We start from the raw sequence: 25,675 nt of genomic DNA, 5'->3' as shown, positions 1-25,675 counted from the left end.
GGACTTTAAACTCTGCATCTGTTCGTATTTATTTGAGTTAGAGACAAAGCCCAGAACCAGCCCTCCCGGCCCAACGGACGGCACCGCCCAGCGACACACGTCTTTAACCCGAGCCTAATCACAGCACCATTTACAATGACCATATTCAAGTTTGCTGATGACACCTCTCTCGTTCCAAGCAAAGGAGGTGATGAATCAGCACACGGGAGGGAGAGATTGAAAATCTGACTGAGTGGTGACACAATGACCTCTCACTCAATGTCAGCAAGACCAGGGAGCTGATTGTCGACTTCAGGAGGAGGAAGCCAGTCCTCATCGGGGCGTCAGAGGTGGAGAGGTTCAGCAAATTTAAATTCCTCAGTGTTATTATTTCAGAGAACCTGTCCCGGGTCCAACAGGCAGTGCAATCACAAAGAAAGCACAGCAGCATCTCGACTTCCTCAGGAGTTTGCAATAATTCAGCATGACATCTAAAACTTTGACAGACTTCTACAGAGGTGTAGCGGAGAGTCTATTGACTGGCTGCCTCACTGGGATGGAAACACCAACACCCTCGAACGGAAAATCCTACAAAAGGTGGTCGGTACGGCCCAGTCCATCACGGGTAAAGCCCTCCCCACCATTGAGCACATCTACATGGAGTGTTGTCACAGGAAAGCAGCATCCATCATCAGGGATCCCCACCACCCAGGACACGCTCTCTTCTCACTGCTGCCATCAGGAAGGAGGTACAGGAGCCTCTGGACCCACACCACCAGGTTCAGCAACAGTTATTACCCCTCAGCCATCAGGCTCATGAACCAGATAACTTCACTTGGCCCATCACTGAACCATTCCCACAACCCATGGACTCACTGTCAAGGACTCTTCATCTCATGTTCTCGATATTTATTGCTCATTTATTCATTATTACTGTTTCTTTCTTTTTGAATTTTGTTGTCGTTTGCACTCTGGTTGAGGGCCCAAGTTGGTGTCATCTTCCGCTGATTCTATGATGATTATTCTTCTTGCACGGATTTATTGAGTATGCCCGCAAGAAAGCACACCTCAAGTTTGTATGTGGTGACATGTATGAACTTTGATAATAAATTTACTTCGAGCTTCGAGCCTACACGCTGGCACGTCTTTGGACCGTGGGAGGAAACCCACGCATTCACGAGTAAGGACGTACAGAGGACGTTGGAATGATCTCTGACCTTTGACTCCCCATAGTCTGAGCTGCATTAGTGTCGTTACCGTGGCGACCCGTGTTCTCTCTTTTTCCACAACTACTTTAAAACCATTGGAATTGTGGCCACTGAATCCAAAGTATGCCCAGCTGCCACTTCAGGAACCCAGCCCGTCTCATTCAGGAAGGGGACAACCAACATTAAATCAAAGTTCAAAGTAAATTTGTCATCAAAGTACGTATAAGGTTCTGCGATTCATTTTCTAGCAGGCATTCACAGTAGAACAAAGAAATACAATAGAATCAGTGAAAAATTACTCGCAAAGACTGACAACCAATGTACAAAAGAAGACAAGCTATGCTAATGTAAAAGAGAAGTAAATAATTAACACTGAACACAAGAGCTTCTCGCTCATTCGTTACGTGCCGGGTTGTATGACGTGGGCAATCATGGTCTTTCCAAGACCGTAATTGTTCTTGCCAAATTTTTTTTACAGAAGCGGTTTGTCATTACCTTCTTCTGGGCGATGTCTTTACAAGACGGGTGACCCCCAGCCGTCATCAACACTCTTCAGGGATGGTCCGCCTGGCGTCAGTGGTCGCATAACCAGGATTTGTGACCGGCTGGTCGTACGAGCAGGGGACAGTGCCTTACACCTCCTTTGGTAGAGACATGCCCCCAACCCCACATCAGATGTAGAGTTCTTGAAAGTGAGTCCACAGGTTGTGGCCTGCGGAGTTCGGCAGGGATCTGTATTGGGACCCCTGCTGTTTGTGATGCATGTAAACGACCTGGAAGAAAATGTAGATGGGTGGGATAGTAAGTTTCCTAGAAGTTTGGTGTGCTGGACAGTGTAGACTGGCAAAGGTTACAGATCTGTTTGTCCCATTCCCATCTCCTACCTAGGAGGCTACGTAGCATCCACACCAGGACCCCCAGACTCAAAAACAGTTACTTTCCCCAAGCACTGAGTCTGATCAACACCTCCACCCACTAACTGCACCACTCCTCTGTTACTTCCTTCCAGCCTCCTTATATACAGCCTAGCTTATTCCTCTCCATAGACGCTGCCTGACCTGCTGAGCTCCTCCGGCCTTTTGTGTGTGTTGCTCTGGATTTCCAGCATCTGCAGAGTCCCCTGTGTTTATGATAATGTGCAGGAAGGTTCCGTAAACTTCGTCTGTCTCCAACGAGAAACACACCAAGATTACGGTGGTCAAAGCCCATGTCTACATAGGGTTAACCATCTCTCACCAACGTACGTCCTCCTGAGTCAGTGACCTTGCTCCTGTTGACATGTACGTTCACACAGGGAACCCTGGAAGGCGTCCACGAAGCCATATCACTACCTGTTGTCCATTTGTGCTCACGTCTGGCCACTGCATTTGGAAGGACCCTGACTCAGACTTGGCCTGTGTGTTCGTGTTCCTGTTCATTCTCCCAGGACCCCACCCTTACATGAGGAGGTGAGGTGAGTGTCTGCGGGAAACACTGTCCCATTGTTATTTAATGCTAACCTTAACAATAAGTACTCCTACTTGAGTACTGTTGTGGGGGCAGCCTACCTGGGGGAAGCACACACAGTGGCCGTGCCTCTGGCACAGAGTCTGGCCCTGTGGCTCTGCTGCCATCCTCTTCCTTTCCCTACCCTTCTGTGATAGGGCACTCTATAGTTAGGGGGTCAGACAGGCGATTCTGTGGACGCAGGAAAGAGACGCAGATGGTAGATTGCTGCCAGGGTCTGGGATGTTTCCGATCATGTCCACAATATCCTGCAGTGGGAAGGTGAACAGCCAGAGGTCATGGTACATATTGGTACCAATGACATAGGTCGGGAAAGGGAAGAGCTCCTGAAAACAGACTACAGGGAGTTAGGAAGGAAGTTGAAAAGCAGGACCACAAAGGTAGTAATCTCGGGATTACTGCCTGTGCCACGTGACAGTGAGTATAGGAAAAGAGTGAGGTGGAGGATAAATGTGGGGCTGAGGGATTGGAGCAGGGGGCAGGGATTCAGATTTCTGGATCATCGGGACCTCTTCTGGGGCAGGTGTGACCTGTACAAAAAAGATGGGTTGCACTTGAACCTGAGAGGGACTAATATCCTGGCGGAGAGGTTTGCTAAAGCTACTGGGGAGAGTTTAAACTAGAATTGCTGGGTGGTGGGAATCGAACTGAAGTGATGGAGGAAAAGGAAGTTGGCTTACAAATAGAGTAAGTTTGGAGACAGTGCGAAAGGGATGATAGGCAGGTGACAGAGAAGGGATGCGTTCAGACTGATGGTTTGAGATGTGTCTATTTTAATGCAAGGAGTATTATGAACAAAGCGGATGAGCTTAGAGCGAGGATCAGCACTTGGAGCTATGATGGGGTGGCCATTACAGAGACTTGGATGACTCAGGGGCAGGAATGGTTACTTCGAGTGCCAGGCTTTAGATGTTTCAGAAAGGACAGGGAGGGAGGCAAATGAGGTGGGGCCGTGACACTGCCGATCAGAGATAGTGTCACGGCTGCAGGAAAGGAGGAAGTCATGGAGGGATTGTCTACGGAGTCTCTGTGAGTGGAAGTTAGGAACAGGAAGGGGTCAATAACTCTACTGGGTGTTTTTATAGACCACCCAATAGTAACAAGGATATTGAGAAGCAGATAGGGAGACAGATTCTGGAAATGAGTAATAATAACGGGGTTGTTGTGGTGGGAGGTTTTTAATTTCCCAAATATTGATTGGCATGTCCCTAGAGTGAGGGGTTCAGATGGGGTGGAGTTTGTTAGGTGTGTTCAAGAAGGTTTCTTGACACAATATGTAGATAAGCCTACAAGAGGAGAGGCTGTACTTGATCTGGTATTGGGAAATGAACCTGGTCAGTGTCAGATCTCTCAGTGGGAGAGCATTTTGGAGATAGTGATCACAATTCTATCTCCTTTACCATAGCATTGGAGAGGGATAGGAACAGACAAGTTAGGAAAGCGTTTAATTGGAGTAAGGGGAAATATGAGGCTATCAGGCAGGAACTGCAAAGCATAAATTGGAAACAGATGTTCTCAGGGAAATGTACGGAAGAAATGTGGCAAATATTCAGGGGATATTTGCATGGCGTTCTGCATAGATACGTTCCAATGAGACAGGGAAAGGATGGTAGGGTACAGGAACCGTGGTGTACAAAGGCTGTTGTAAATCCAGTCTTTCTTTCGTTTTTAATCTTTTTATTAGTTTTCAATTTCATAAACATAATAACAGTAGTGATATAAAGAGATTGGAATTACGTTATTGGTAATAAATATATACAAGAGAAACGACAAATAGTACAAGTGTAACAGACTTCCAAACTCTTAATATAATTAATTATGAAGAGAAAAGAAATAAAAAGAAAAGGATTGGGCTGAACCAATATATTAGATCGAATACATTCATTAACGTTGTCAGCTCCACTTCTCTATTCATATATTCAAAGTTAATAAAAAGGATTCGGAAAAGGTCAAACCACATCACATGAAAATGTTGAATAAATGGCTTCCAAGTCTCTTCAAATTTAACCCAAGGATCAAAAATGACACTTCTGATTTTTTCTAAATTTAAACAAGATATAGTTTGGGAAAGCCATTGAAATGTTGTAGGGGGATTGGTCTCTTTCCAATTCAATAAAATGGATCTTCTGGCTATTAATGTAACAAATGCGATCATCTGACAGGCTGCAGAGGATAAAGAGCTATGATCCATCATCGGCAAACCAAAAATTGCTGTAATAGGATGGGGTTGTAAATCAATATGCAAAACTGTTGAAATAATATCAGAGATATCTTTCCAAAATTTTTCCAAGAGAGGGCAGGACCAGAACATATGAGTCAAAGAAGCCACCTCAGAGTGACATCTGTCACAAATAGGGTTTATATCAGAGTGAAAATGAGCTAGTTTATCTTTAGACATGTGGGCCATATGCACTACCTTAAATTCTATCAGCGTATGTTTAGCACATATAGAGGAAGAGCTAACTAATTGAAAAATGTTCTCCCATTTCTCTATAGGTAAGTGAAGTTGAAGTTCTCTTTCCTATTCATTTTTAATTTTATCAGATATACCTGGCTGTATTTTCATAATTATATCATAAATAATTCCTTCTGATAAGGATTTAAACCTAAAAATTTTTCCGTGATATCCGTTGAGTATGAAATCAGAAATGTAGGCAGCATGGTATTTAAAAGGTTACTTATTTGTAAATATCTAAAAAAAATGGGATCTGGGCAAGTTAAAAGAAACACAGCCTTATACAATGGGCAGCGTCATTTTGCGGGCAGCGGAGTGAGCCGGGAGCACAGTGAAGGCTTAAGGGCTTTGGCTCAACGGGCTTAGGCGGAAACGAGCGAGGCATAGTAGGTTTGGTTTTCAATTTTTCCTGTTATTTGAGGAGAGGGGCAGTATGAGTGTGAGGGCAGCTTGCTGTTCTCGGTGTCGGATGTAGGAGGTCCTGGAGTCTCCTAGCCCCCCGGACGTCCACATCTGCGCCAGGTGCGCCAAGCTGCAGCTCCTAAGGGACCGTGTCAGGGAACTGGAGCTGCAGCTCGATGACCTTTGTCTGGTCAGGGAGAGTGAGGAGGTGATAGAGAGGAGTTACAGGTAGGTGGTCACACCGGGGCCACGGGAGGCAGATCAGTGGGTCACGGTTAGGTGGGGGAAGGGGAAGAGTCAGGTAATAGAGAGTACCCCAGTGGCTGTGCCCCTTGACAATAAGTACTCCTGTTTGAGTACTGTTGGGGGGGACAGCTTACCCGGGGGAAGTGACAATGGCCGTGCCTCCGGCACAGAGTCTGGCCCTGTAGCTCAGGAGGGTAGGGAAAGGAAGAGGAGGGCAGTAGTAATAGGGGACTTGATAGTTAGGGGGTCAGATAGGCGATTCTGTGGATGCAGTCCAGAGACCCGGATGGTAGTTTGCCTTCCTGGTCCCAGGGTCCAGGATGTTTCTGATCGTGTCCAAGATATCCTGAAGTGGGAGGGTGAGGAGCCAGAGGTCGTGGTACAATGACATAGGTCGAAAAAGGGAAGAGGTCCTGAAAGGAGAATATAGGGAGTTAGGAAGGGAGTTGAGAAGAAGGACTGCAAAGGTAGTAATCTCAGGATTACTGCCTGTGCCACGTGACAGCGAGAGTAGGAATGGAATGAGATGAAGGATAAATGCGTGGCTGAGGAATTGGAGCAGGGGGCAGGGATTCAAGTTTCTGGATCATTGGGACCTCTTTTGGCGCAGGCGTGACCTGTACAAAAGGGACAGGTTGCACTTGAATCCTAGGGGGACCAATATCCTGGCAGGGAGATTTGCGAAGGCTACTGGGGAGACTTTAAACTAGAATAGTTGGGAGGTGGAAATCAAATTGAAGAGACTAGGAGAGAGGAGGTTAGTTCACAAATAGAGAAAGCTCGTAGACAGAGTGTGAGGGAGGATAGGCAGGTGACAGAGAAGGGGAGTGCTCAGACTGAAGATGTAGGGGAGAAGGAAGAAAAAGATAATAAGATTGTTTGCACCATTAGGGATAAATGGAGAGTAAGAGGTGGAGAGTTTCTTAACTGCATCTATTTTAATGCTAGGAGCATTGTAAGAAAGGTGAATGAGCTTAGAGCATGGATTCATACCTGGAAATATGATGTGGTAGCTATTAGTGAAACATGGTTACAGGAGGGGTGTGATTGGCAACTAAATATTCCTGGATTTCGTTGCTTCAGGTGTGATAGAATCGGAGGGACAAGAGGGGGAGGTGTTGCATTGCTTGTCAGAGAAAATATTACAGCGGTGCGTCGGCAGGATAGATTAGAGGGCTCATCTAGGGAGGCTATTTGGGTGGAATTGAGGAATGGGAAAGGTGTAGTAACACTTATAGGGGTGTATTATAGACCACCTAATGGGGAGCGAGAATTGAGGAGCAAGTTTGTAAGGAGATAGCAGATATTTGTAGCAAGCACAAGGTTGTGATTGTGGGAGATTTTAATTTTCCACACATAGACTGGGAAGCCCATTCTGTAAAAGGGCTGGATGGTTTGGAGTTTGTAAAATGTGTGCAGGATAGTTTTTTGCAGCAATACATAGAGGTACCAACGAGAGAAGGGGCAGCGTTGGACCTCCTGTTGGGAATGAGATAGGGTAGGTGACGGAGGTATGTGTTGGGGAGCACTTCGGGTCCAGTGATCACAATGCCATTAGTTTCAATATAATTGTGGAGAAGGATAGGACTGGATCCAGAGTTGAGATTTTTGATTGGAGAAAGGCTAACTTTGAGGAGAAGCGAAATGATTTAGAAGGAGTGAATTAGGACAATTTGTTTTATGGGAAGAATGTAACAGAGAAATGGAGGTCATTTAAAGGTGAAATTTTGAGGGTCCAGAATCTTTATGTTCCTGTTAGGTTGAAAGGAAAGGTTAAAAGTTTGAGAGAGCCATGGTTTTCAAGGGATATTGGAAACTTGGTTTGGAAAAAGAGAGAGATCTACAATAAATATAGGCAGCATGGAGTAAATGAGATGCTCGAGGAATATAAAGAATGTAAAAAGAATCTTAAGAAAGAAATTAGAAAAACTAAAAGAAGATATGAGGTTGCTTTGGCAAGTAAGGTGAAAATAAATCCAAAAGGTTTCTACAGTTATATTGATAGCAAAAGGATAACGAGGGATAAAATTGGTTCCTTAGAGAATCAGAGTGGACGGCTATGTGCGGAGCCAAAAAAGATGGGGGAGATTTTAAACTATTACTTTTCTTCGGTATTCACCAAGGAGAAAGATACTGAATTGTGTAAGGTAAAGGGAACAAGTAGGGTAGTTATGGAAACTATGATGATTAAAGAAGAGGAAGTACTGGCACTTTTAAGGAATATAAAAGTGGATAAGTCTTCGAGTCCTGACTGGGTATTCCCTCGGACCTTGAGGGAAGTTAGTGTAGTAATAGCAGGGGCTCTGACAGAAATATTTCAAATGTCATTAGAAACGGGGATGGTGCCGGAGGATTGGTGTATTGTTCATGTGGTTCCATTGTTTAAAAAGGGTTCTAAGAGTAAACCTAACAATTATCGGCCTGTAAGTTTGACATCAGTGGTGGGTAAATTAATGGAAAGTATTCTTAGAGATGGTATATATAATTATCTGGATAGACAGGTTCTGATTAAGAACAGTCAACATGGATTTGTGCAGGGAAGGTCATGTTTGACAAACCTTATTGAATTTTTTGAAGAGGTTACCAGGAAAATTGATGAGGGTAAAGTGGTGGATGTTGTCTATATGGACTTCAGTAAGGCCTTTGACAAGGTTCCACACGGAAGGTTGGTTAGGAAGGTTCAATCGTTAAGTATTAATATTGAAGTAGTAAAATGGATTCAATAGTGGCTGGATGGGAGACGCCAGAGAGTAGTGGTGGATAACTGTTTGTCAGGTTGAAGGCCGGTGACTAGTGGTGTGCCTCAGGGATCTGTACTGGGTCCGATGTTGTTTGTCATATACATTAATGATCTGGATGATGGGGTGGTAAATTGGATTAGTAAGTATGCAGATGATACTAAGATAGGTGGAATTGTGGATAATGAAGTAGGTTTTCAAAGCTTGCAGAGAGATTTAGGCCAGTTAGAAGAGTGGGCTGAAAGATGGCAGATGGAGTTTAATGCTGATAAATGTGAGGTGCTACATTTTGGTAGGACTAATCAAAATAGGACATACATGGTAAATGGTAGGGCATTGAAGAATGCTGTAGAACAGAGGGATCTAGGAATAATGGTGCATAGTTCCCTGAAGGTGGAATCTCATGTGGATAGGGTGGTGAAGAAAGCTTTCGGTATGCTAGCCTTTATAAATCAGAGCATTGAGTATAGGAGTTGAGATGTAATGTTAAAATTGTACAAGGCATTGGTGAGGCCAAATTTGGAGTATTGTGTACAGATCTGGTCACCGAATTATAGGAAAGATGTCAACAAAATAGAGAGAGTACAGAGAAGATTTACTAGAATGTTACCTGGGTCTCATCACCTAAGTTACAGAGAAAGGTTGAACAAGTTAGGTCTTTATTCTTTGGAGCGTAGAAGGTTGAGTGGGGACTTGATAGAGGTAATTAAAATTATGAGGGAGATAGATAGAGTTGACGTGGATAGGCTTTTTCGATTGAGAGTAGGGGAGATTCAAACAAGAGGATATAAGTTGAGAGTTAAGGGGAAAAAGTTTAGGGGTAACATGAGGGTGAACTTCTTTACTCAGAGAGTGGTAGCTGTGTGGAACGAGCTTCCAGCAGAAGTGGTTGAGGCAGGTTCGATGTTGTCATTAAAAAAAAATTTGGATAGGTATATGGACAGGAAAGGAATGGAGGGTTATGGGCTGAGTGCAGGTAGATGGGACTAGGTGAGAGTAAGCATTCAGCACGGACTAGAAAGGCCGAGATGGCCTGCTTCTGTGCTGTAATTGTTATATGGTTATATGGTTATACTTATTAGACAACTGTTCAAAAGACAGGAAACAGTTATTCAAAAATAAATCATGGAAACATGTTATACTCTTCATTTTCCATATCAGAAAGGCTGGATCCATAACAGAAATTAAAAAAAAAATTAGATGTAATAGGGCTTGATAATATAAATTTGTTCAAACCAAAACATTTACGAAATTGGAACCATATTTGTAATGTGTGTTTAATTATTGGATTAACCATTTGTCTATTCAATTTAGAAAACACAAAGGGAAGTGAAGATCCTAAAATAGAAACAAATGAAAGCCCTTGTACAGAGTAACTTTCGAGGTTTACCCATTGTGGACTTGGAATTATATCCCAATCCTGTGTCAAAAATATTAAATATTGAATATTAATTGCCCAATAATAGAATATTAAATTCGGCAATGCTAAACTACCATCTTTCTTGGACTTCTGTAAATATTTTTCCCTTAACCTAGGATTTTTATTCTGCCATATATGAGGAAATTTTAGAATCAACAGTATGAAAAAAGATTTAGGAATAAAAAATGGTACCGCTTGAAATAAATATAAAAATTTAGGTAGAATAATCATTTTAATAGCATTGATTCGGCCAATCAGTGATAGAGACAATGGGGACCATTTAGTAAGTAATTGTTTAACCTGACTAATTAACGGTAAAAAGTTGAGCTTGAGTAAGTCCTTATGCCTCTTAGCAATTTTAACCCCCAAATAAGTAAAATAGTCAGTAATCAATCTGAATGGTGAACATCTATAAATGGGAGCCTGCATACTTAATGGAAAAAGTTCACTCTTGCTAAGATTCAATTTATAACCAGAAAAACTACTAAACTGAGCAAGCAAAGATAGTACTGCCGGAATGGATTTCTGAGGGTTAGAAATATATAATAGTAAATCATCTGCATATGGTGATAATTTATGTATCTCATTCCCACAGGTAATACCAAATATATTAGGAGAGTCACGAATACCAATAGCTAACGGTTCCAGGGCAATATCGAGTAATAATGGACTAAGAGGGCAACCCTGCCTAGTATCACGGAATAACTGAAAAAAGGGAGATCTTTGATTATTGGTAAAAACTGAAGCCAAAGGAGTAAAGTATATCAATTTAATCTGAGATATAAATATCGGACTAAAATTGAATTTCTCAAGCGTATTAAACAGATATGTCCATTCAACTCTATCAAAAGCTTTCTCAGCATCCAATGAAATGACACATTCTGAGTCGTAAATCCAGTCATTAAGAAGGGTAATGATAGAAATCTAGAAGATTATGAAGCTAGCAGGAAGGAGCTTAAGAATGAAGTTAGGAGAGCCAGAAGGGGCCATGAGAAGGCCTTGGTGGACAGGATTAAGGAAAACTGCAAGGCATTCTACAAGTATGTGAAGAGCAAGAGGATAGGATGTGAGAAATAGGACCAATCAAGTGTGACAGTGGAAAAGTGTGTATGGAACCGGAGGAGATGGCAGAGGTATTTAATGAATACTTTGCTTCAGTTTTCACTACGGAAAAAGATCTTGGCGATTGTAAGGATGACCTGCAGCAGACCGAAATGCTTGAGCATGTAGATATTAAGGAAGAGGATGTGCTGGAGCTTTTGGAAAGCATCAAGTTGGATAAGTCACCGGGACCGGACGGGATGTACCCCAGGCTACTGTGGGAGGCGAGGGAGGAGATTGTTGAGCATCTGGCAATGATCTTTGCATCATCAATGAGAATGGGAGAGGTTCCATAGGATTGGAGGGTTGCGGATGTTGTTCCCTTATTTAAGAAAGGGTGTAGGGATAGCCCAAGAAATTATAGACGAGTGGTTGGTAAGTTGATGGAGAAGATCCTGAGAGGCAGGATTTATGAACATTTGGAGAGGCATAATATGATTAGGAATATTCAGCATGGCTTTGTCAAAGGCAGGTCGTGCCTTACGAGCCTGATTGAATTTTTTGAGGACGTGACTAAACACTTTGATGAGGGTAGAGTCATAGATGTAATGTATATGTATTTTAGGAAGGCATTTGATAAGGTACCCCATGCCAGGCTTATTGAGAAAGTAAGGAGGCAAGGGGACATTGCTTTGTGGATCCAGAACTGACTTGCCCATAGAAGGCAAAGAGTGGTTGTAGACGGGTCATATTCTTCATGGAGGCCAGTGACCAGTGGTGTGCCTCAGGGATCTGTTCTGTTCTCTTTGTGATTTTTGTAAATGACCTGGATGAGGAAGTGGAGGGATGGGTTAGTAAATTTGCTGATGACAGAAAGGTTGGAGGTGTTGTGGATAGTGTGGAGGGCTGTCAGAGGTTACAGCGGGACATTGACAGGATGTAAAACTGGGCTGAGAAGTGGCAGATAGAGTTCAAGTTAGAGTTAGAGTTTGAGGACACTCAAAGCTGCTGTGCAGGTTGACTCTATGATTCAGAAGGCATATGGAGCATTGGCCTTTGTCGATCATGGGATTGACTTTAAGAGCCGAGAGGTAATGTTGCAGCTATATAGGAACCTGGCCAGACCCCACTTGGAGTACTGTGCTCAGTTCTGGTCACCTCACTACAGGAAGGACGTGGAAACCATAGAAAGGGTGCAGAGGAGTCTTACAAGGATGTTGCCTGGATTGGGGAGCATGCCTTATGAGAATAGGCTGAGTGAACTTGGCCTTTTCTCCTTGGAGCGATGGAGGATGAGAGGTGACCTGAGGAGATACATTGATCCTGTGGATAGCCGGAGGCTTTTTCCAGGGCTGAAATGGCTAGCACGAGAGGGCATAGTTATAAGGTGTTTGGAAGTAGGTACAGAGGAGATATCAGGGGTATGTTTTTTACACAGAGAGTGGTGAGGTGCGTGGAATGGGCTGCCAGCAATGGTGGTGGAGGCAGAAACAACAGGGTCTTTTAAGAGACTCCTGGATGGGTACCTGGAGCTTAGAAAAATGGAGGGCTATGGGTCAGCCTAGGTAGTTCTAAACTAAGGGCCTTTTCGGCACAGCTTTCTGCTGTACATCTTCTTTGTTTCCAAGCTTCCCACCCCATTTCTTCTGTGGTTGAGCTGGTGTTTGTACCCTTGGGTCTACTTGATGTCTGATAAATCTGAGTCCATTTTTGGCACCTCTTGCCTTCATTCCTGGATGAGGAAATTTTCCAAAACTCTAGGGTTAAACTCTCATATTGGAAGAGCAAGACTTCATATTCCGTCTGGGTTGACTCCAATCTGACGACATAAATACCAATTTCTCAAACTTTCAGTAATTTCTCCCACTCCCTCCTGCCCTCTTCTTCCAATCCCCATTCTAGTTCCACTCATACCCCCTACTCTTCTCCTTACTTACCCATCATATCCAGCTGGTTCCGCTCCTTCTTCCCATTCCTCATGGTCCTTGCCTAGTAGGTTCCTTCTTCTTCAGCCCTTTGCCTCTTCCACCTATCACCTCCCAGTGTCTCACTTCATTCCCCCTCTCCCCCACCCACCTTCCCCCTCACCTGGTCTCACCTATCACCTCCCAGTGTCTCACTTCATCCCCCCTCTCCCCCACCCACCTTCCCCCTCACCTGGTCTCACCTATCACCTCCTGGTCTCACCTATCACTTCATCCCCACTCTCCCCCACCCACCCACCTACCCCCTCACCTGATCTCAACCATCACCTCCCAGTGTCTCACTTCATCCCCCCTCTCCCCCACCCACCCACCTTCCCCCTCACCTGGTCTCACCCATCACCTCCCAGTGTCTCACTTCATCCCCCCTCTCCCCCACCCACCCACCTTCCCCCTCACCTAGTCTCACCTATCACCTCCCAATGTCTCACTTCATCCCCGCCTCTCCCCCACCCACCTAACCACTCACCTGGTCTCACCTATCACCTCCCAGTGTCTCACTTCATCCCCCCTCTCCCCCACCCACCCACCCACCTTCCCCCTCACCTGGTCTCACCCATCACCTCCCAGTGTCTCACTCCATCCCCCCTCTCCCCCACCCACCCACCTTCCCCCTCACCTGGTCTCACCCATCACCTCCCAGTGTCTCACTTCATCATCCCCCCTCTCCCCCACCCACCCACCTTCCTCCTCACCTGGTCTCACCGATCACCTCCCACTGTCGCACTTCATCCCCCCTCTCCCTCAGCCACCCACCTTCCCCGTCACCTGGTCTCACTTGTCACCTCCAAGTGTCTCACTTCATCCCCCCTCTCTCCCACCCACCCACCTTCCCCCTCACCTGGTCTCTCCCATCACCTCCCAGTGTCTCACTTCATCATCCCCCCTCTGCCCCATCCACCCACCTTCCCCCTCACCTGGTCTCTCCCATCACCTCCCAGTGTTTCACTTCATCCCCCCTCTCCCCCACCCACCCACCTTCCCCCTCACCTGGTCTCACCTATCACCTCCCAGTGTCTCACTTCATCCCGCCCTCTCCCCCACCCACCCACCTTCCCCCTCACCTGGTCTCACCTATCACCTCCCAGTGTCTCACTTCATCCCCCCTCTCCGCCACCCACCCACCTTCCCCCTCACCTGGTCTCACCCATCACCTCCGAGTGTGTCACTTCATCCCCCCTCTCTCCCACCCACCCACCTTCCCCCTCACCTGGTCTCACCTATCACCCCCCCAGTGTCTCACTTCATCCCCCCTCCCCCCCACCCACCCACCTTCTCCCTCAACTGGTCTCACCTATGACCTCTCAGTGTCTCACTTCATCCCCCCTCTCCCCCACCCACCCACCTTCCCCCTCACCTGGTCTCACCTATCACCTCCCAGTGTCTCACTTCATCATCCCCCCTCTCCCCCACCCACCCACCTTCCCCCTCACCTGGTCTCTCCCATCACCTCCGAGTGTCTCACTTCATCATCCCCCCTCTGCCCCATCCACCCACCTTCCCCCTCACCTGGTCTCACCCATCACCTCCCAGTGTCTCACTTCATCCCCCCTCTCCCCCACCCACCCACCTTCCCCCTCACCTGGTCTCTCCCATCACCTCCCAGTGTCTCACTTCATCCCCCCTCACCCCCACCCACCCACCTTCCCCCTCACCTGGTCTCACCCATCACCTCCCAGTGTCTCACTTCATCCCCCCCTCTCCCCCACCCACCCACCTTCCCCCTCACCTGTCACCTCCCAGTCTGTCCTCCTTTCTAACCCTGTTTTCTGCCCCCTTCCTTTCCAGTCCTGATGAAGGCTCTCATCCTGAACCATTGACCGTTCACTCTCCTCCACACTCGCTGCCTGATCTGCCCATTCCTCCAGCACTTTGTGCGTGTGTTTCTCTAGGTGTCCTGGTGTCTGCAGAATCTCTTGAGTTCATGATATTAATTTTTTGTTCATATTGTGTTCTTTCTTGTAAGATGTGTGTGTAATTTATGTTTGACGCCCGTTTTCTTTCCTGAACGTTGCCCCTCTGACGCCTGCGATGCGATTTCCTTCCACGTGTGCAGATGACGATAAACTCCATTCTGACATTGACTCTAACGGGTGTATCTGTTGCCACCAGGTTGGATGTTGCTGAAGCCTGCCAGTGCCAACCTCTACCCAAAGGCAGCCACCTCTCCACCCGAAGCAAAGTCTCCCAGGCGACAGAGGTTCTCTGAAAGCGACCATCTCCTGGCCCACACGAGGCGAGCATGGGCTTCACAGACATCTTGGAGAAGGTGGGAACTGAGGGCCGATTCTACATCATTCACATTGTTCTCTTAGCTATCCCGATTGCCATCATGGCCACCCACAACCTCCTCCAGAACTTCGTGGCCGCTGTCCCCGACCACCGGTGCAGGGTGCGGCTGGGAGGTGCAGATTTGAGGTACCTCAATGTGACAGAGGAGCCACTGAGGAAGGAGCTTTTCCGGGTGTTCCTGCCCATGGACCGGGAAGGGAGGCCGGACAAGTGCCGCATGTACACCTCCCCGCAGTGGCATCTCCTGGGCACCAACGAGACGCAGGGCAACGGGAGCCAACCTGACACACAGGAATGCACCGATGGGTGGGTGTACGACCACTCCCAGTTCACAATGACGATCGTCACAGAGGTATGTTTAAGATGACTACTTTGCAATCAGATCTCAGCTTAAGTCACATCACCCCTCCTGGGCCATTGGCCACTTATAGTGGCTAACCAGAGTCCTCTGGCCTGGGCCACTCTTTCAAGTTGCCCCCAGGTGGAGCCTATTTTCTTTCTCCCTCAGGGATGAGGTCTTTGCAGATTGTTTGCGTTTCTGTAGCTCTGGGATTTTATGAGATGGGGTCGCTCGCTAAATGTCCAGCCCTCCTCCTTTTGCAGACGGCCTCTGGACCGTCCATGGCCAAGTTTTGCAATCAGAAGGTCTGATTGAGTTTGGGCAAGAGGGAGCCTGCTCTGCCTCAAAAACTTTTGCGTTAGTTGGCCAACCTTCCCCCATTCAGAGAGCAGTGTCACAGGTGGGAAGTGGTGAAGGAGATGTCTGGTGCTCTGGTCTTCAGTAGTCAGGGCACTGAGTGCAGGGGATGGTACGTTATGTTGGTGAGGCCATACTGGGAACGTTGGGCACAGTTTTGTTCAACCTGTTATGGGGAAGATGTTAACACAAGAGATTCTGCAGATGCTGGAAATCCAGACCAGGTGATTGGACCACGAGAGAAAGAGAAGGAGGAGTCCATTCCCCTCTCCTATCAGATTCCTTCTTCTTCATCCCTTTACCTTGTCCAGCTATCACATCCCAGCTTCTTACTTCATACCTCTCCCCACCCACCCACCTTCCTCCTCACTTGGTCTCACCTGTCACACCCCCAGCGTGGACTCCTCCCCCCCTCCCCCACCTTCTTATTCTGTCTTCTTCCCCCTTCTTTTCCAGTCCCGATGAAGGCTCTCAGCCTGAAATGTCGACTGTTTATTCCGCTCCATTGATACTGTCTGACCTGCAGAGTTCCTCCAGCGTTTTGTGTGTGTGTTATACAGGAAGACGTTGTCGTGCTGGCGAGGGTGCAGAGGAGATTTACGTTGCAGGACTCGATGGACTGATGGGGAGAGTTTGGACAGGCTGGAGCTTTATTCCTCGGAGTGTTGGGAATGAGGGGTGACCTACTCGAGGAGTGTAACATCATTGTTATAAAACCATTGATCGTAAGAAACAGGAGCAGAATTAGGCCATTTGGCCCATCGAGTCTGCTCCGTCATTTCATCATGGCTGATCTATTTCCCCCTCAGCCACAATCTCCCTGTATCCCTTCATGCCCTGACTAAACAAGGATCTATCAACCTTTGCCGTAAATGCAGGCAATGACTTGGCCTCTACAACTACCTATGGCAATGAATTCCACAGATCCTCTGGCTAAAGAAATTCCTGCTTCTTATATCTGTTCTAAATGGAAGCCCCCCTATTATGAAGCTGTGCCCTCTGGTCCTAGACTCCCCCACCATGGGAAACATCCTCTCCACATCCACTCTATCTGTGTCCTCTGGTCCTAGACTCCCCCACTACAGGAAACATCCTCTCCAAATCCACTCTATCTGTGTCCTCTGGTGCTAGACTCCCCCACTACAGGAAACATCCTCTCCACATCCACTCTATCTGTGCCCTCTGGTCCTAGACTCCCCCACTATAGGAAACATCCTCTCCACATCCACACTATCTGTGCCCTCTGGTCCTAGACTCTCCCACTACAGGAAACATCGTCTCCACATCCACTGTATCTGTGTCCTCTGGTCCTAGACTCTCCCACTATAGGAAACATCCTCTCCACATCCACACTATCTGTGCCCTCTGGTCCCAGACACCTAAATATTGGAAACATCCTCTCCACATCCAGTCTATCGAGCTATGTTACAATAGGAATGTTTTGTTACAATTGAGAGACAAAATTAACCCATTTAGAGCACCGTGTTCAGTTTTGGTCGCCCTGCTATAGGAAGATGCCATTGAGCTGGAAAGAATGCAGAGGAGATTTACAAGATGTTGCCCGGGTTTTGAAGGTCATATAGAGGGATCGAGCAGTTTGGACTTTCTTCACGAGTGTAGGAAACTAACTGGTGGCCTTATAGAGGTGTGTTAGGTCCACAAAGAACAGTTTCCAACTCTCTGCAATCTCCTGCTTGGCTGACTATTTTGAACTAATGGCCTCATGCTCTCTCGATGTGAAGTGTTCCCCTTCACAAATTCCCCTCTCTGCCCTGTCTTATTCCCAAATTGAAGATCTAGTCCCATGTCTCATTCTTGAATAGGAGATCAAGTTCCCGTCCACAAAAACCTGCTATATGTTCCCCAACTATTGAATCCCCTAGACACCAACAGAATCAACAAACTCATTCGTAAGGCCAGTGATGTTGTGGGGATGGAACTGGACTCTGTCATGGTGGTGTCTGAAAAGAGGATGCTGTCCAAGTTGCGTGCTATCTTGGACAATGTCTCCCATCCACTACATAATGTACTGGTTGGGCACAGGAGTACATTCAGCCAGAGACTCATTCCACCAAGATGCAACACAGAGCGTCATAGGAAGTCATTCCTGCCTGTGGCCATCAAACTTTACAACTCCTCCCTTGGAGGGTCAGATACCCTGAGCCAATAGGCTGGTCCTGGTCTTATTTCATAATTTACTGGTATAATTTACATATTACTATTTAACTATTTATGGTTCTATTACTATGCCAGCATACCATTCGCCTTTTTCACCGCCTGCTGTACCTGCATGCCCACTTTCAATGACTGGTGTATAATGACACCCAGGTCTCGTTGCACCTCCCCTTTTCCTAATCGGCCACCATTCAGATAATAATCTGTTTTCTTATTTTTGCCACCAAAGTGGATAACTTCACATTTATCCACATTAAATTGCATCTGCCATGAATTTGCCCACTCACTCAACCTATTCAAGTCACTCTGCATCCTCTTAGCATCCTCCTCACAGCTAACACTGCCACCCAGCTTCGTGTCATCCGCAAACTTGGAGATGCTGCATTTAATTCCCTCATCCAAGTCATTAATATATATTGTAAACAACTGGGGTCCCAGCACTGAGCCTTGCGGTACCCCATTAGTCACCGCCTGCCATTCTGAAAAGGTCCCGTTTATTCCCACTCTTTGCTTCCTGTCTGCTAACTAATTCTCCATCCACATCAATACCTTACCCACACAGGAGATTAGTGTGCAATACCTCAAAAAATTCTATGAGATTCGTCAGACATGATTTTCCTTTCACAAATCCTGCTGACTTTGTCCAATGATTTCACCGCTTTCCAAATGTGCTGTTATCACATCTTTGATAACTGACTCCAGCAGTTTCCCCACCACCGACGTTAGGCTAACCAGTCTATAATTCCCCGATTTCTCTCTCCCTCCTTTTTTAAAAAGTGGGGTTACATTAGCCACCCTCCAATTCTCAGGAACTAGTCCAGAATCTAGCGAGTTTTGAAAAATTATCACTAATGCATCCACTATTTCTTGGGCTACTTCCTTAAGCACTTTGGGATGCAGACCATCTGGCCCTGGGGATATATCTGCCTTCAATCCCTTCAATTTACCTAACACCACTTCCCTACTAACATGTATTTCACTCAGTTCCTCCATCTCACTGGACCCTCTGTCCCCTACTATTTCTGGAAGATTATTTATGTCCTCCTTGGTGAAGACAGAAGCAAAGTAATTATTCAATTGGTCTGCCATGTCCTTGCTCCCCATAATCAATTCACCTGTTTCTGTCTGTAGGGGACCTACATTTGTCTTTACCAGTCTTTTCCTTTTTACATATCTATAAAAGCTTTTACAGTCAGTTTTTATGTTCCCTGCCAGTTTTCTCTCATAATCTTTTTTCCCCTTCCTAATTAAGCCCTTTGTCCTCCTCTGCTGAACTCTGAATTTCTCCCAGTCCTCAGGTGAGCCACTTTTTCTGGCTAATTTGTATGCTTCTTCTTTGGAATTGATACTATCCCTGTCAGCCACGGGTGCACTACCTTCCTTGATTTATTCTTTTGCCAAACTGGGATGAACAATTGTTGTAGTTCATCCATGCAATCTTTAAATGCTTGCCATTGCATATCCACCGTCAATCCTTTAAGTGTCATTTGCCAGTCTATCTTAGCTAATTCACATCTCATACCTTCAAAGTTACCCCTCTTTAAGTTCAGAACCTTTGTTTCTGAATTAACTATGTCACTCTCCATCTTAATGAAGAATTCCACCATATTATGGTCACTCTTACCCAAGGGGCCTCTCACGACAAGATTGCTAATTAACCCTTCCTCATTGCTCAAAACCCAGTCCAGAATAGCCTGCTCTCTAGTTGGTTCCTCGACATGTTGGTTCAAAAAACCATCCCGCATACATTCCAAGAAATCCTCTTCCTCAGCACCTTTACCAATTTGGTTCACCCAATCTACATGTAGATTGAAGTCACCCATTATAACTGCTGTTCCTTTATTGCACACATTTCTAATTTCCTGTTTAATACCAATGAATTAGCATTGGCCTTGTTGAAGATCAAAATGAGATCTTCAGAGATCACTGGAGGCAGTGTGGGGGGAGACCAGAGCACGTGGGAATCCGTGCTGGGTTGGGGGCTGGCCCTCTCTATCAGTGTTCCCCACACCCCCCCCAGTCTTGCGCCCTGAAAGACGAGCTGGATTACCTTCAGCTGCGGCTGACCCAGTGTGAGATGAGGTACTGCCACATGCTTGTTCTTGCAGAAATGTGGCTCCAGGTCAGCATCAATCTTCAGGCCATGCCTCTTGTGCTAATATTATTTATTGTGACTGTCTGCACTGGATGGTAACTCTATGTGCTGTGCGTTAATGTGTGGTACCGTGGTTTGCACCTTGGCCCTGGAGAAATGCTGTTTCATTTAGCTGTATACGTGAATGAGAATTAAACTTCAACTTGAGATTCAGGTGCCAAGTGGTGGTCTTCTACTCCTGTTGCTTCCTACACTTGTTCAGCCACTCTCTGAGTGTCTTGGTGGTGTTCTTGCTTTGGCAGTGGGACCTGGTGTGTAACCGTAAATCGCTGAGACACATGGCACAGTCTCTCTACATGGCTGGATTCTTGGTGGGATCTGTCACTCTCGGGAGGTTCTCCGACAGGTAAGGTTCTGGGAATGAGCAACTCATCCAAATATCTACACGGATTTTAGTAAGGCATTTGACAATGTTCCCCACGGTAGGCTCATTCAGAAAGTCAGGGGGCATGGGGTCCAGGGAACCTTGGCTGTGTGGATTCAGAATTGGCCTCCCCATAGAAGGCAAAGGATGGCTGTACATGGAGCACTTCTGCCCGAAGGTTGGTTACCGGTGGTGTTCCACAGGGACCTGTCTGGGACCCCTGCTTTTTCAAATTATATAAGTTACTTGGATGGGAAAGGGGAAGGGTGGGTTAATAAGCTTGCAGATGACACGAAGGTTGGTGGAGCTGTGGACGGGGCAGAAGGTTGTTGTAGGTTACAACCGGATATCGAGAAGTGGCAGATGGAGTTCAATCCGGAAAAGTGTGAAGTGATTCACTTTGTAAGGTCAAACTAGAAGGTAGAGTACAGGGTTACTGACAGGATTCTTCGCAGTGTGCAGGAACAGAGGGATCTTGGGGTTCACATCCACAGATCCCTCAAAGTTGCCGCACAAGTTTTCATCGGCAGTTGAACGGGGCACGACTGCACAAGTGCGTGTAAGTCGGACCGTGAGGCAGCGGGAGTATTTAAAAGAGAGCAGATTAACGGAGTGGGCGACGGAGTAGAGGGAGACAGAGTAGGAAGGTTTTGGATCCTGATGCTTCGGCGAGCAGAGGCTGAGGGAGAGCTTCACTCCAAGTGAGGTAAGGCCGGGTAAGTTCCTTTAATAAATCTAATTACCTTAAGAGTAGGTAATGGAGGCAGCAGTTAGGGCAGTTGAGTGCTCCATATGCAGAATGTGGGAAGTCAAGGCGAGCAAAATTGCCCCTGATAACTACACCTGCGAAAGGTGCATCCAGCTGCAGCTCCTGACAAACCGAGTTAGGGAGCTGGATGAACTTCGGATCATTCAGGAGGCAGAAATAGACAGGAGTTTCAGGGAGACAGTCATCCATAAAAGTCAGGAGACAGGTAGCTGGGTGACTGTCAGGAGAGGGAAGGGGAATAGACAGAATGAGCAGAGCACCCCTATGGCCATTCCCACCAATAATAAGTACATCATTTTAGATACTGTTGATGGGGACGACCTACCAGGGACAAGTTGCAGTGGTTGCGTCTCTGGCACCGAGACGGGACCCTCAGCTCAGAAGGGAAGGAGGGAAAAGAGGAGAGCAGTAGTGATAGAGGATTCCATATTTAGGGGGACAGGTAAGAGTTTCTGTGGAAGAGATTGAGAATCCCGAATGGTCTGGTGCCTCTCTGGTGCCAAGGTCCATGATATCTCGGATTGAGTTCTCGGTTTTCTCAAGAGGGAGAGTGAGCAGCCAGATGTCATGGTCCATGTAGGGACCAATGATTTGGGTAGGAAGAGTGAGGAGTCCTGAAAGGTGAGTTTAGGGAGTTAGGCGCCAAGTTAAAGGACAGGACCTCCAGGATAGCAATCTCAGGATTGATACCAGTGCCACGTGCAGGCAGGTTTAGAAATAGTAAGATAGTGCAGATCAACACGTGGCTGAAGACATGGTGCAGGAGGGAGGGCTTCAGATTTATAGATAATTGGGCAGTTTTCCAGGGAAGGTGGGACCTGTTCCAGCGGGATGGTCTACATCGGAACTGGAGGGGGACAAATATCCTTGCAGGTAGGTTTGCTAGAGAGGCTCCGGTGGATTTAAACTAGATACGGGGGGGGGGGGGGGGGAGGGGAACCAGAGTGTAGGAACAGATGTAGGGAAGAAGGAAGAAAAAGAAAATAGTAAAGTTATTTGCACCGTTAGTGATGAACAGAGAGTAAGAGGTTGAAAATTTCTTAAATACATTTATTTTAATGCTAGGAGCATTATAAGAAAGGTGGATGAGCTTAAAGCATGGATTGATACCTGGAAGTATGATATGGTAGCTATTAGTGAAACATGGTTACAGGAGGTGTGTGATTGGTAACTAAATATTCCTGGATTTAATTGCTTCAGGTGTGATAGAATCGGAGGGACAAGAGGGGAAGGTGTTGCATTGCTTGTCAGAGAAAATATTACGGCGGTGCTCTGGCAGGATAGATTAGAGGGCTCATCTAGGGAGGCTACTTGGGTGGAATTGAGGAATGGGAATGGTGTAGTAACTTTTATGGGGATGTATTATGGACGACCAAATGGAGAGCGAGAATTGGAGGAGCAAATTTGTAAGGAGATCGCAGATACTTGTAGTAAGCACAAGGTTGTGATTGTGGGAGATTTTAATATTCCACACATACACTGGGAAGCCCATACTGCAAAAGGGCTGGATGGTTTGGAGTTTGTAAACTGTGTGCAGAATAGTTTTTTGCAGCAATACATAGAGGTACCACCGAGAGAAGGGGCAGTGTTGGATCTTCTGTTAGGGAATGAGATAGGTCAGAGAGGTATGTGTTGGGGAGCACTTTGGGTCCAGTGATCACAATGCTATTAGTTTCAATATAGTTATGGAGAAGGATAGGTCTGGACCCAGGGTTGAGATTTTTGATTGGAGAAAGGCTAACTTTGAGGAGATGCAAAATGATTTAGAAGGAGTGGATTGGGACAATTTGTTTTATGGGAAGAATGTAACAGAGAAATAGAGGTCATTTAAGGGTGAAATTTTGAGAGTACAGAATCTTTATGTTCCTGTTAGGTTGAAAGGAAAGGTTAAAAGTTTGAGAGAGGCATGGTTTTCAAGGGATATTGGAAACTTGGTTTGGTAAAAGAGAGAGATCTACAATAAATATAGGCAGCATGGAGTAAATGAGGTGCTCGAGGAATATAAAGAATGTAAAAAGAATCTGAAGAAAGAAATTAGAAAAGCTAAAAGAAGATACAAGGTTGCTGTGGCAAGTAAGGTGAAAATAAATCCCAATAAATCCACTGTCATATTAATAGCAAAAGGATAGTGAGGGATAAAACTGGTCCCTTAGAGAATCAGAGTGGACGGCTATGTGTGGAGACAAACGAGATCGGAGAGATTCTGAACAATTTCTTTTCTTCGGTATTCACTAAGGAGAAGGATATTGAATTGTGTAAGACAAGGGAAACAGGTAGGGAAGTTATGGAAACTATGATGAATAAATAAGAGGAAGTTCTGGAGCTTTTCAGGAATATAAAAGCGGATAAGACTTCGGGTCCTGACAGGATATTCCCTGGGACCTTGAGGAAAGTCAGTGTGGAAATATCAGGGGCTCTGACAGAAATATTTCAAATGTCATTAGAAACAGGGATGGTGCCGGAGGATTGGCGTATTACTCATGTTGTTCCATTGTTTAAAAAGGGGTCTAAGAGTAAACCTAGCAATTATCGGCCTGTGCGTTTGATATCAGTAGTGGGTAAATTGATGGAAAGTATTCTTAGAGATGGTATATATAATTATCTGGATAGACAGGGTCTGATTAGGAACAGTCAACATGGATTTGTGCAGGGAAGGTCATGTTTGACAAACCTTATTGAATTTTTTGATGAGGTTACTAGGAATGTTGACGAAGGTGAAGTGGTGGATGCTGACTATATGGACTTCAGTAAGGCCTTTGACAAGGTTCCACACGTAAGGTTAGTTAGGAAGGTTCAATCGTTAGGTATTAATATTGAAGTAGTAAAATGGATTCAACAATGGCTGGATGGGAGATGCCAGAGAGTAGTGGTGGATAACTGTGTGTCAGATTGGAGGCCGGTGACTAGTGGTGTGCCTCAGGGATCTGTACTGGGTCCGATGTTGTTTGTCATATACATTATTGATCTGGATGATGGGGTGGTAAATTGGATGAGTAAGTATGCGGATGATACTAAGATAGGTGGAGTTGTGGATTATGAAGTAGGTTTTCAAAGCTTGCAGAGAGATTTAGGCCAGTTAGAAGAGTGGGCTGAAAGATGGCAGATGGAGTTTAATGCTGATAAATGTGAGGTGCTACATTTTGGTAGGACTAGTCAAAATAGGACATACATGGTAAATGGTAGGGCATTGAAGAATGCAGTGGAACAGAGGGATCTAGGAATAATGGTGTATAGTTCCCTGAAGGTGGAATCTCATGCGGATAGGGTGGTGAAGAAAGCTTTTGGTATGCTGGCCTTTATAAATCAGAGCATTGAGTATAGGAGTTGGGATGTAATGTTGAAATTGTACAAGGCATTGGTGAGGCCAAATTTGGAGTATTGTGTACAGTTCTGGTCACCAAATTATAGGAAAGATGTCAACAAAATAGAGAGAGTACAGAGAAGATTTACTAGAATGTTACATGTGTTTCAGCACCTAAGTTACAGAGAAAGGTTGAACAAGTTGGGTCTTTATTCTTTGGAACGTAGAAGGTTGAGTGGGGACTTGATAGAGGTATTTAAAATTATGAGGGGGATGGATAGAGTTGACGTGGATAGGCTTTTTCTATTGAGAGTGGGGGAGATTCAAACAAGAGGACATGAGTTGAGAGCTAAAGGGCAAAAGTTTAGGGGTAACACGAGGGGGAGCTTCTTTACTCAGAGAGTGGTAGCTGTGTGGAACGAGCTTCCAGCAGAAGTGGTTGAGGCAGGTTCGATGTTGTCGTTTAAAGTTAAATTGGATAGCTATATAGACAGGAAAGGAATGGAGGGTTATGGGCTGAGCGCAGGTCGGTGGGACAAGGTGAGAGTAAGAGTTCAGCATGGACTAGAAGGGCCGAGATGGCTTGTTTCCTTGCTGTAATTGTTATATGGTTATATATATATATAGTGGTTAAGAAGGTGTTTGGTGTGTTGGCCTTCATTAGTTGGGGGACTGAGTTCAGGAACCGTGAGGTAATGTTGCAGCTCTATAAAACCCTGGTCAGACCACACTGGAAGTATTGTGTTTAGTTCTGGTCGCCTCATTATAGGAAGGATGTGGAAGCTTTAGAGAGGGTGCAGGGGAGATTTACCAGGATGCTGCCTGGATTAGAGAGCATGTCCTATGAGGAGTGGTTGAGTGAAAGGGTCTTTCTCTTTGGAATGAAGGAGGATGAGAGGTGACTTGATAGAGGTGTACAAGATGATAAGAGGCATAGATTGAGAG

General features: G+C 45.8%; 1 protein-coding gene across 1 annotated transcript in view; it reads left to right on the top strand.

The window, feature by feature from the left end:
• Window positions 1-15,219: 15,219 nt before the first annotated feature.
• LOC140192360 (solute carrier family 22 member 6-A-like) overlaps window positions 15,220-25,675 on the top strand; it is a 40,169-nt gene continuing 29,713 nt past the window's right edge. Inside the window, exons 1-2 of the mRNA XM_072250011.1 lie at window positions 15,220-15,621; window positions 20,539-20,642. Coding sequence (XP_072106112.1) covers window positions 15,220-15,621; window positions 20,539-20,642 — 506 coding nt within the window. The remainder of the gene's footprint in view (window positions 15,622-20,538; window positions 20,643-25,675) is intronic.

The sequence above is a fragment of the Mobula birostris genome, unplaced genomic scaffold (assembly GCF_030028105.1).
Source record: "Mobula birostris isolate sMobBir1 unplaced genomic scaffold, sMobBir1.hap1 scaffold_1214, whole genome shotgun sequence".
In the NCBI taxonomy this organism is placed as follows: domain Eukaryota; kingdom Metazoa; phylum Chordata; class Chondrichthyes; order Myliobatiformes; family Myliobatidae; genus Mobula; species Mobula birostris.
The sequence above is the reverse complement of the archived record's forward strand: the minus strand, read 5'-3'. Positions and strand labels throughout refer to the sequence as shown.